General features: G+C 37.3%; 1 protein-coding gene across 1 annotated transcript; it reads left to right on the top strand.

Annotated features, from left to right (window-relative positions):
• The first annotated feature begins 521 nt into the window (after positions 1-521).
• Positions 522-10,319, top strand: LOC125373047. The gene is made up of 2 exons (XM_048383857.1): positions 522-765; positions 8,615-10,319. The coding sequence occupies exons 1-2, from the start codon at positions 522-524 to the stop codon at positions 9,175-9,177; spliced, it is 807 nt and encodes a 268-aa protein (XP_048239814.1). The 3' UTR covers positions 9,178-10,319.
• Positions 10,320-11,722: the final 1,403 nt, after the last annotated feature.

Here is an 11,722-nt window from a genome sequence, read left to right as displayed (position 1 = left end):
TGGCATAAAGGTATTTTATGTAAACTCAGTTCATTTGGTATTGGCGGGAAACTTTTACAATGGTTCCAAAGTTACTTAGAAAATAGATCCCAAAAAGTAGTTATAAATGGTTATAGTTCAGACTTAAGACCTGTTATGGCTGGTGTCCCTCAGGGGTCAGTATTAGGACCACTTTTATTTATTATTTATATAAATGATATTGCCGATGAAATTGGAAGTAATATTAGACTGTTTGCAGATAATACTTCTTTATATGTAGTTGTAGACGATCCCGATACAGCAGCTAATTAATTTTATTATACATGTATAAAATAAAATTCATTTATAGCTTTGCAGCAAACATAGCTATTTGCTGTTCCATCATTCAGTATCAAGTCTGCGGTCAAAGGGAGGTAATTATGAAAGTTGTGCAATCGCAATTCTGCGAGCATGCCAGTTTTCATAGTTTCGGCCTTTCCGAACCAACAGCCGATCAAGCAACACGTTTCAAATTGAGAGAGAACTATTTAGAAGATTCCAGCATGCCGCGCAATACTAAAAGGGGTGGTAGTCCAGTAACAGTTCGTTCCAAGACTATGAAGACTAGGGGAGCGGGTAGGAAGAGGCGACGTGTGGAGGAACGGGAAGACCTAACGGCAAAACACAGCAAACAGTCTGAGGACATTAGGCCTATCGTCGGGCCGTCAGACAGCATGGCGCCAACGGCGGGAAACCCCAGCGGGGCTCCTGGACCAAGTACGTCTGACAGTGGGACCATTAGACACGGTGAGCACATTCCTACAATTGACTTGTTTCATAGTAATGTAGACATGGTAGGCATAAACACTACAGCACACGTCACACAGGGTAAAAGACCTAATATATCTGCACCCACTATGCATTCTCAGATTCTGGTTACACCCGCTTCTGAATTAGGTCAACCTGTCGGCAGTATTCAACCATTGGGGAGTATTCAGCCTATCACACATGATGGGGTAGAACCCATTACACTGGCACAAGACACGCTAGGAATAACCGTACAGCAGTGTGTCAAAGATTTGGAGGCATGAATTTGTTGAATTGTGCATTTTACTGAAGGGATCTGCTACAAATGAGGATACAGCTGGACCCACACCTCTAGGAATTAATGATCAAGGAGCCATTCAGGTTATCAAACGAGGATTACAGAGTATTGATTCAATCTCAGCCTGGACAGATGCTTTTCTAGTTTTTGCAAGCATATATCTGGAGAAGTTTTTCACAAAATACCAGCAGTTGCTCAAGTACATCAGCATAATTCGTATGGCAGCCTGCTGAATTATTTTCACACTTCTTACCCCTGCCTGCTGGATTAATTTTAGCATAAGGCGCTCTAAAGAGGGTGGGTGATTTCAAACAGTCGCTGCCTCATTAAACAAGGGCCAATTGAAGAAATATTTTGCACATTTATTCCTGATAGAAAACTATACAAATTCTATATAAAAATATCCTGATGTTTTCAATAATACCAAGGTTAAGACCAAAGCGAACACAAAATTTGTAAATTTTCTTGAACTTACCTTAATTGCGTTATTGAAGGTGGTTTGCATTTCATGCTAGGAACCTTTTAATATCGTAACATTTGTGCAAATTGATTTCAATAATCATATCTCCCATATCTTAATTTTAATTGAGTAAGAATTCGGGTTTTATAATCGGCATATATCAGCGCGATGGTAAATTATGAACCATTTCAGTGAATTTATTATCTAAACGTTAAACAGAAAACTAACTTAATTTTCGAGGTGATCATGTCGGTTGCAGAAATACGAATATTCGGGTTAATCTGACGTGTCATGTTATAAAATTTGCAGGAAACAATTAATGACTTATAAATATTCACTTATCCTAATTTCAAGCGTTTTGGTTGAATATTTACGATATACAAAAATAAACAACCCGTGTCATGATGCAAGCAGACGTCCTAAAATCAAACATGGCGCGCTTCGCCCGACCTCCGCATAACTTATTGCTATTTTAATATCAACAAAGTTTACATTGCCTTTATAAATATAACTTGGCGAAAGTTGACGATCTTCTCAATCGAAGAATGTTTTATTCGTCATATTCTAATAAATATGACGAGAGAGAAATGAAAATAAAGATCGTGAATTCTGACTGCACTATTTCAATAAGTGCAAAGGTCACCGGATGTGATGTCACAGACAGGGGTAGTCTGCTGATAAGCTTTCGAAACAAAACAATTACAGTAAATTTTGAAATAGTTCGCCTATCACATGGAGCAAAAATATAAGTCGATACACAGTATCAGTAATCACCACTAACATGAAATAAAAATGTTACTTTGACGATATAATTCGCGTATTAGTTAATCCGTTTGACCTTGCATGCTCCCGTGACCCGGAAACGGTAGACGATAAATCAGCATGCCACATGCAAGTTTCTCGGTATCTTTTATTTGAACTTCTGTTGATATTTAAGAATCACCATTCAATGTTGTGAATATAAATGGGACATGATTCATATTTCTGCGATGTACACGCTGATAAGTTTCACTACAACAAGTGTATCCCACGTAATACGTCTATGGATATCGTCGATCAGCAAGATCACCCTCAACAACAGGTGCGCGAAAATGGGCTTGACAAAACGTGTTTCAAAATAACATCCCCGCGTTGCTGAATATGATAGGGTATATATAAGCAATAAAATGCTACGTACATATTTTCGGTGTTAGTTCCACATTACATTTAGGATAGTTTTCCTTTCGGGAATACTTTCATAGATTCTAGCATGATTCTAGAACAGTTACACGAAGGATTTCTAAATTTATTCCAAAAATATGAAGACCACCATGATTGCGTATTGATGATAGATTTGTAATTGTTTAATTATTTACAGCTGTTTACAGGTTTTAAAATTTTAAGTTATATTTAATAGTTATTTTTCCCACAATGATGGTGTGTGGAGACAGTAAATATTAGTCTTTGCATCAGCACAGTGTAACTGATCAAACTTCAATTATTATCTTTAGTTTAAACATATTTATTTAACAATTATTATCTTGCACTCTGAAAATCAACTATGTGAATAAGTAACCCTCTGATGTCATCATTTTAATTTTAGTATTCCATGAATAATGAATAAATCAGATCCTTTACATATACATACTAAACTCATATGGACATTAATCTTGTGCATTATGTGGTTTGTTTCCAAATAAAACAATTCTGAAATATAATTTAATAGGAATTAATTTAATTTATTATAGTAACAGTACTTGTAACAGTACATGACATTTTTGTTTGTTTAATCACAAGAACCATGGTGGCACATGAGCTGGTAAGTTTGCCATTGGTTTTTTAGAAAATGCTATCTCAGTCTTCTGGTTGGAATGAAAAGAAACATGCCTGTGTACATGTTTACCCTTGCCAGATGTATTTTTTCCAGTCAGCCAATCCATTACTTTTGTTCACCTTATGTGGTCTACTTTATACATACAGGTACTGCTTCCCACCTGTTTTTTCTTTGTATGCAATCACAGTATCACAACTTCCTCAGCTGGTGTGTATAAAAGTTCCCCTGTCATCATGAATAAAGAATCATAAAGGAAAGTCATATTTTCATTCAAAAACATATCTGTCTTTCCTTGAATACTCTTTGTCTAAGTGCAAGAAATGTCAGTGTCATAAAAAAAATAAAAAAAGATTTTCATAAGGACTTTTCTTAGATAGACCTAGATCTAAGTCAAACCATGTGACTAGTTAGGTAGAATTATACTTATAAGCCCTCATTTCTGAGGTGTCCATATTTTTAAATTTTTTAGGACTAAACGTGATCCGTGTAGATCTGCCTGTTTTGTTATGTAAAACAAATTCTTGTCTTAAAAAATGAGAAAAGGAATCATTCAGACGAAATTTTTTATCCCATTGATTCACGGAAATCAGTTGAAATGTACAGTGGTGACTTTTGTACCCAAAATTTCTAGTAATTTGTTACCCAAATGGGTATGTGATTTTGTAGATCTACCTAGAATTATTCCAAAGATATACATTAATTTGGTGTCTTAAACTTAACATAATATCACTTTCCTATCAAAACAATTCATTCTAACTTAGGTTTAACCAACTTAACTGGCCTCTCCTTCAGTGACAAGACGTCAATTTTCTCTCAACACTAAACAATCAATTTCAAGGATCACAGTCATGATCATATTTGGAACTTGATGAAATATTTTATCATGTGTTCTGTTCATCTACATGAAAACATAAATATAATTATAGATCTATTGTCTTATTTTCTAAGGTACAAATTCACAAAGTATTTTGGGTACAATTTAATTTGTTTTGGGTACAAAATCACATATATAGGAGCCTAGAATCTATATATATTTACACTAGCCTACCTCGTTGTGTACCAAAATTTTATCGGTTCAGAGGACGGGAGGTTCTCAGAACGTTTTCAACAACATCTTTAATATTTAAATTGTTCTTTTTATAATGTTAGACCAATAACAATATTATGTTATTATTATGGCATATCAATACGTTGTATCGCTCTCCGTTGCGTTCGTTTTTAGAAAATATTTTAAAAATTAAAATCATCGAGCGTAAAATCCATAAAGGTTTCGGATTTAGACTTACACATTTGATGGCGACAATCACGAAGAAATATGAAACAAATAGGAGTGAAGACTGCTCTCCAGATCAATAAATGGTAAATAGTTGACGAAAAATAGTAAATTATGTATTTTCTTTTGAATTTGAATCTATTTCGGAATTTCTTTATGATAGCTTACCAACTTTTGCATATTTTGCTTCCATGTGTCACATGCGGTACGTGTTTCCGGTTTCAGAAATGATAGCAAAAATTGCAAGTATTTTGATTATTTCTCGTAAAATGCATTATTTTGCTATTGAATGGTTTACCTAGAATGTATATCAGTTCAGATTTTGCGTATCATCCAATATTTGTCATTTTTCGCAGTGTTTGTTGACTTTGTTCAACTCAACAAATCGCGAGTTAGGCCACGCCCAAACGTATCTCTGACGTTTGTCGGCTTGTCAATGTGTCGGAAAGTTTATCAAACGAAATCATTTGCAAACTCTTTAAAAATGAAATTCTTTTTACAAAGATTTATACATACGTGTCAATAATTCTAGAAAATTAAGTTATATGTAACAAAATGATTGTAATAGTCTAACGGGATAACTATGCATGTGGAGTTGTTTGTTTACCGCCGTTGTCATGATCGTACAAGTTCCATCCAATCGATGATGTTACGATTCAGAGTGTTTTTGTTTACAATTAGTTACACCGAAAGTTGCTAATTTTTAGAAATAAAGGTACATGAGTGTTTTCCTTTCGTCAGCAAACAAAAAATTATGATCGAATAGGAAAAATGATGAAATTATAAAGAAAATATCGGACTGCATGCCGCTCAACGTGAAGTGCCAAAAGTCAACAATGGCCGTTTCTGGTAGTTGTGTGCCGAGAAGTTTGGCCGAAACATTTTTAACTCGCGATATTTTCTTTTTGAGGTAAAGAAATGACTGAACGTTTTGATATTGAGCAAGCTGAGCATTTATGCATGTCATACGTAATTTAAATGTTACGCAAAGCCTTCTTGGTAAATAGATATGGCGAGTTTTATTTTGGGGTGTTGTTATGCTATTCGCTTGTCGAATGGGTTCGACATCAGATGCACGGGGATGGACACCTCTGTCGAATGGGTTCGACGTTAGCGTGCAGAGCTTTGGGATTGGGATGGAAAGCATATGACCGTCAGTTTCGCCTACGTATGGAGAAGTTTCCGCTCACTAACTGGGGTGAAATAAACAGTGAGCTGGCTTATGTTCGTCATGCCGTCAACTATGCCAACACCAACACCAACATATTCAACAACAACCAGCTCTTCATTTGCAAGGCGACCCAATTACAACAGACCACCATGTTTCGACTACAATGATGGAAATTGTAAGAGAACCCAGTGCAAGTATATGCATTCATGTATCAATTGTGGAAAATCTCACCCTGCCAAGTTGTGCAAAATGCCTGCAGAACCTCATAGTCAGAACCAGGGGGACCGGCAGCAAAAAGCCTACAGGAGGTAATTTTGCCAGAATTAGGGCCAACTCCCATCAATTTGCAACCTCTCACTGAATTATTAGCAAGCTACCCAGATGTAAAAGCCCGAAAAGAACTTCTTGATGGATTCACCTTTGGTTTCACGCTACAGTATACAGGACCCAGACAGGTTGCCTATTGTCAAAATTTGCGCTCTTGTTATGACTATCCTGAGATCGTGCAAGATAAGCTACAGAAAGAAATCACATTGGGTCGGATAGCTGGGCCTTTTAATTTTCCACCTATATCAAACCTGAATATTTCCCCTTTCGGCTTAGTACCCAAAAAGGAATCAGCTGACTTCAGAATGATTCAAAATTTATCTCACCTTCAGGGTGCATCAGTTAATGATTTCATCAATGACAATTTGTCATCAGTTTCATACAGCTCATTTGACGATGCCGTCAACATGGTCCAAGTGTTAGGACCTGGAGCTCTCCTAGCTAAGGCAGACATTAGGAATGCATTCCGTCTCTGTCCAATTGCAAAAAGCGAATTTAATCTTTTAGGTATACATTTTGATGGAAAATTTTACATAGATATGTGTCTACCTATGGGTTGTAAGATCAGTTGAAAAATTTGAAAAATTTGCCACATTTCTGCGATGGGTGGTGGAACAAAGACTTCAATGTGGTAGCATGCTTCATTATCTAGATGATTTTTTGTTTGGGGGCCCAACAAATACAAATTACTGTAAAAAAGCTTTGGATGCATTCCTACACATTTGTAAAACCCTGGGAATACCAACGGCAGAAGAGAAGACGGTATGGCCTTGCACATGCTTAGCATTCCTTGGTATAGAAATTGACACAGTACTACAACAGGCCAGAATACCAAAGGACAAGATTGACCATTGTATATCAACAATTACTGAACTTTTGTCTCTCAGAAAAACAACAGTTAAAAAAATGCAGTCACTCATTGGCCTACTTAATTTTATTTGCAGAGCCATTCCAATTGGTCGTCCTTTTATTCGCAGACTCATAGATTCTATAAGTGGGCTATCAAGAGGTAATTACCGGTTACGCCTGACGAAAGGGATAAAGGAAGATTTGTGTACATGGTTATCATTCCTGTCTGACCATAATGGAGAGGCTATATTTCCAGAGCAATTTTGGATTGGCAACAATCAACTACGGTTGTTCACCGACAGTGCCGGCGAGAGGTTTTGGGGCTTACTTTGGAGGGAAGTGGACATATGGAATCTGGCCGGAGGAATGGATAAAATCAGGAATAACGAGGGACATTACATTTTTAGAGTATTTTCCTATACTGGTGTCAATTTGCATATGGGGAGCCTTATTAGCAAACAAAAAGGTTATTTTTAATTCTGACAACCAAGCAGTAGTTGCAATACTAAATAAGATGTCATCAAAATCTAAGAGAGTCATGGTCTTGGTCAGATGGTTAACCTTAAAGTGCTTACACCTCAATCTGATTATTGAAGCCACATTTATACCAGGTTGCAATAACAAGCTTGCCGACGCTCTATCTCGCATACATTTGCAGCATTTCAGGCGCATGGCACCGCATGCAGACCCACATCCTACAGAGATTCCAGCCACTTTATGGGAGACTTTGGACAAGAAGCTAAGAGACTGTTAGAATTGTCCTTGGCAACTAACACAATAAGAGCCTACCAAGTAGCTTTAAAGTCTTTTGAAAACTTCCGTCATTTGCATCTTCTACGAGACATCTGGCCAGTACCTTTTGGACACCTTGTACAGTATATTGGTTATCTGTCTTAAATAAGAGATCACCAGCAACAGCTTTGCAACACATAGCAGCAATCAGTAGGCAGCATAAACTGAATGCAATGTTGGATACAACAGACAACTTCATTATCAAGAAAATACTTACCGGAATGAAGAATTCTAATCCACGGCAGGACATACGTCACCCAATAACACTTCCTGTCCTGAGAAATCTTTTTAGAGCATTGGACTATGTGTGTTCATCTGTATATGAAAGCAAGCTTTTCAAGAGCATGTTCACTATGGCGTTTCACGCTTTTCTCCGGGTCAGCGAATTAGTTTGCACCGAGGTTGATCCAGGTAAATCTAAGGGATTATTACTATCTGACATACGACTCACCAAGGATCAGCTTGGAGCCAAGTGCTGTTTGAGGATACCTTCACATCCTGACAAGTTTGATTGTCCAGCAGTGACACTCCATCAGTATTTGATAGCAAGGCCTTCAACTTCCCCTGACTCCAGTCTGTTTATCCATATAGATAGCAAACCAGTTTCAAAGTTCCAGTTTAAGGCAGTACTTAAAAGAGCACTGTCATTCATAAACCTATCTTGCTCATCCTACAAATCTCATTCATTTAGAATAGGAGCGGCTACATCTGCAGCAGTGAATGGTATCCCCTACCAAATCATACAAGAATGGGGTAGGTGGAAGTCAATGGCATACAGAACTTACATAAGAATAGGCTTAATAAACTAATAGTCAATAGTATCTTTCATACGCATGCTTCCTCTAACCTCATCTAAGTTATTTCAGAGGTATGGATTATTGGATCCTCTTACGTCTACTGGTCACACCGACGGGCACTCAAACTACACCTTGGAAAGAACCTGCGGTTAGATTCTGCTAATATCACATGGTTTGGCATCAGAGGTATGCATTGGTCAGGCTTGCTTCCATTGCTTAGGAAAAAATTGCAATACCTCCAATCACCAGATACATTGGTAATACATCTGGGATCCAATGATTTAGTCACTATGAGAAGCATTGATCTTGGTAGAGACATAGAGCAGGACATGCACACAATCACAGACTTGTTACCAAATGTGCAGTTAATTTGGTCAGAGATGTTTCCTCGGAGAGCATGGAGAGGTGCAGAATCACTTGCGGCAATCGAGAGGAAGAGGAAGCGGGTAAACAGGAAAGCAATTGAGCCAGTAACAAAGCTTAAGGGGCTTTTCGTCAGACATGATATTGTGGCTAGAGATTCTGGTTTGTATAGGGAGGATGACATTCATCTGTCAGAGATTGGCAATTCTATTTTCGTTCATGAATTACAAGAAGCACTTTTTCAGGCTATTCCTTCTGCTGCACTTTAACCCGTGCAACTTGGTGGCGATGACCGTGTAGGTACACGATCTGTGGCGGCGGAGGGAGGGACTTTAGGTTAGTTAGATTACAAATAAGGCCCAGTATGGTTACCCTCTTGGGCATGTATTATTCAGTCTGGGGAGTTCATTGCTATGGTTACCCTTGCAGTTTGAACCCCTGGTTTAATGTGCTAGTTAGGGTTGGGGCTTATTGATGGTTACTCTGATAAGACCAATCCCTACGTTATGTAATGGGCACCCAGGTTGATGGTTTAAAAGGTAGCTACTTATGCATGGTTACCCTCTTAAGTTAGCTTTCTTCAGTCTGATGTGCCCATCACCATGGTGCTCAGGCAGTTAGGGACCCCTCCCTCCTTGGGTGTCGCCACCAACTCGCATTTAATAAACTGTGCCATTTTCACCCACAGCCATATTTCTTTGTTGTATGTTACCAATTTGCAAGCTGAAGGTATAATTAATTTTATTATACATGTATAAAATAAAATTCATTTATAGCTTTGCAGCAAACATAGCTATTTTCTGTTCCATCATTCAGTATCAAGTCTGCGGAGGTAATTATGTAAGTTGTGCAATCGCAATTCTGCGAGCATGCCAGTTTTCATAGTTTCGGCCTTTCCGAACCAACAGCCGATCAAGCAACACGTTTCAAATTCCCACCCAGCCCTCCCTTTGGCTCATTTACTATTATGATGTAATATTTTAATACATACTTTCTTCATTTATTATTAATGTTAGACATGTTAATGTGATGTTTTCATTATTGCACATGCTATTTCTAGTATCAATTATACTTGTTCGCCGCTTTTTGCTTTTATGTTGCAGTGCTCCACAGCTGACCATCTTTTGACATCTCAGTTGGCACAAATGAACTGTACTACTTGGTGTGTTCTAGACAGATTGTGTGAAATCATGTGTATATTCATTCGGTGTCAACTAGGCAACTACACCGCACCAGTGACGCCATTCAAAGCATTCCGTATTTTCTTGAGTAAACTGCGCATTTATTTAAAAAAAACTCACAGCTGTGTAGAAGGGGGGGCGCATTATACAAGAAGTAATGAGACATTACCGTGAGCACGTAACACCGGAAATACCATGTCAACAAATCCATACTGAAGTACGCAAATTAATCATGTAATTACACTGTCTGACTATAAAAAGTGTTCTTTGTATATCTGGACTTATGTTTGTAACTTATTTCATTAATTTTATTCAAAATTACTTTTAATATTGTTTCAATTAATTTCGGGGAAATCGTGAAGATCGCACAACTAACGGTTATTAACAGAAACCACGGTCAGATTACCGCTATTGACGCCTTGAAACGAACTTTAGTTGACAGAGAATGGATACATATGTCATAAATGCCATACTTTGACTCGTTAAAAGTCATATTTGTTTTTGTTGGACTATTCTATGTCAACACGTAATTCTCGCGATCACGCGATCACGTGCGCGTGAGCCTTGACGCCGACTGGTCAGATTGTGTGTTCCATGTAAAACGATGTAATACCCGTAATAGCAATCAGCTGCTTCGCTTAGGGTTATTATTATTTCAAATTTGTTTAGTAAAAGCTGCATCTAAATTAACAAGATATTGGAATATAATACTTTTTTTCTGCGCTTGGTAGATCTATTCGAATTTTTTTCAGGGGTGGAAATTTTAAAAAAAAACTTCACTTGCCATCGGACAAGTTTAAAGACAATTTTCACTTGCCCTGATTTTATTTTCACTTGCCCAAATAATTTCAAAATAAAACTTCAAATCATCAATAGATCTATGTATCTCTTTCAACACCGTAAGCCGGTTTTCCGGCCAAGCCGTAGTCACGTCAAAATAGTATATATTTTTATGGACCTACCTGTAATATCATTCATTTATTAAATCTATCACATTTCACAATGTCTGAAATACGTATTCCACATCAATTTATCATTTTTTATCGATAAATTAAAAAATTATTCACTATTTACCGGGATGTTATTGAAAATATAATTCTCGGACACACATTTCGACAACGGGTCCACATCGAACATGTCAAAGAGCAAAATAAAGACGTTTTAAACAAATCTTTAAATACATTATACAAAGTAATAAATAAAATCAACAAAAATATATCTAAAAGTAATCAAACTTACATCTAAGTTATTATTTCCATCTTTTCGTGCGATCGCGTGTAATGTAAGTCAAATGACATCTCGGCTTTCGTCGCCTTAATTTGGCTCAAATTCTCGGCTCGGACACGATGTTTAATGCAAAAATATTTGCATGAAAAATCTATGTCACAGCTCGTAACCTAGCACGATACATTCACGAAGTTCCATATTTTTAATATGTATCGTGATTTCCTGCCTTTTAGTTCAGAATAACACGGTTTAACAATAATCTTTCGCCAACTTCTGAAATTTATCCAACACGCTTGGTATCACCGCTGTAATTTGATTGGCTGCCTGAGGTCATGTGCTCAAAATTGACCAATCACGAAACTTGTAGCAGATTTCGGCAAGAAAGCGTCATTAGGAACCAACTTTA

This window comes from Haliotis rufescens, unplaced genomic scaffold, assembly GCF_023055435.1.
Source record: "Haliotis rufescens isolate VD_foot unplaced genomic scaffold, xgHalRufe1.0.p SCAF_5, whole genome shotgun sequence".
Lineage (NCBI taxonomy): Eukaryota > Metazoa > Mollusca > Gastropoda > Lepetellida > Haliotidae > Haliotis > Haliotis rufescens.
The sequence above is the reverse complement of the archived record's forward strand: the minus strand, read 5'-3'. Positions and strand labels throughout refer to the sequence as shown.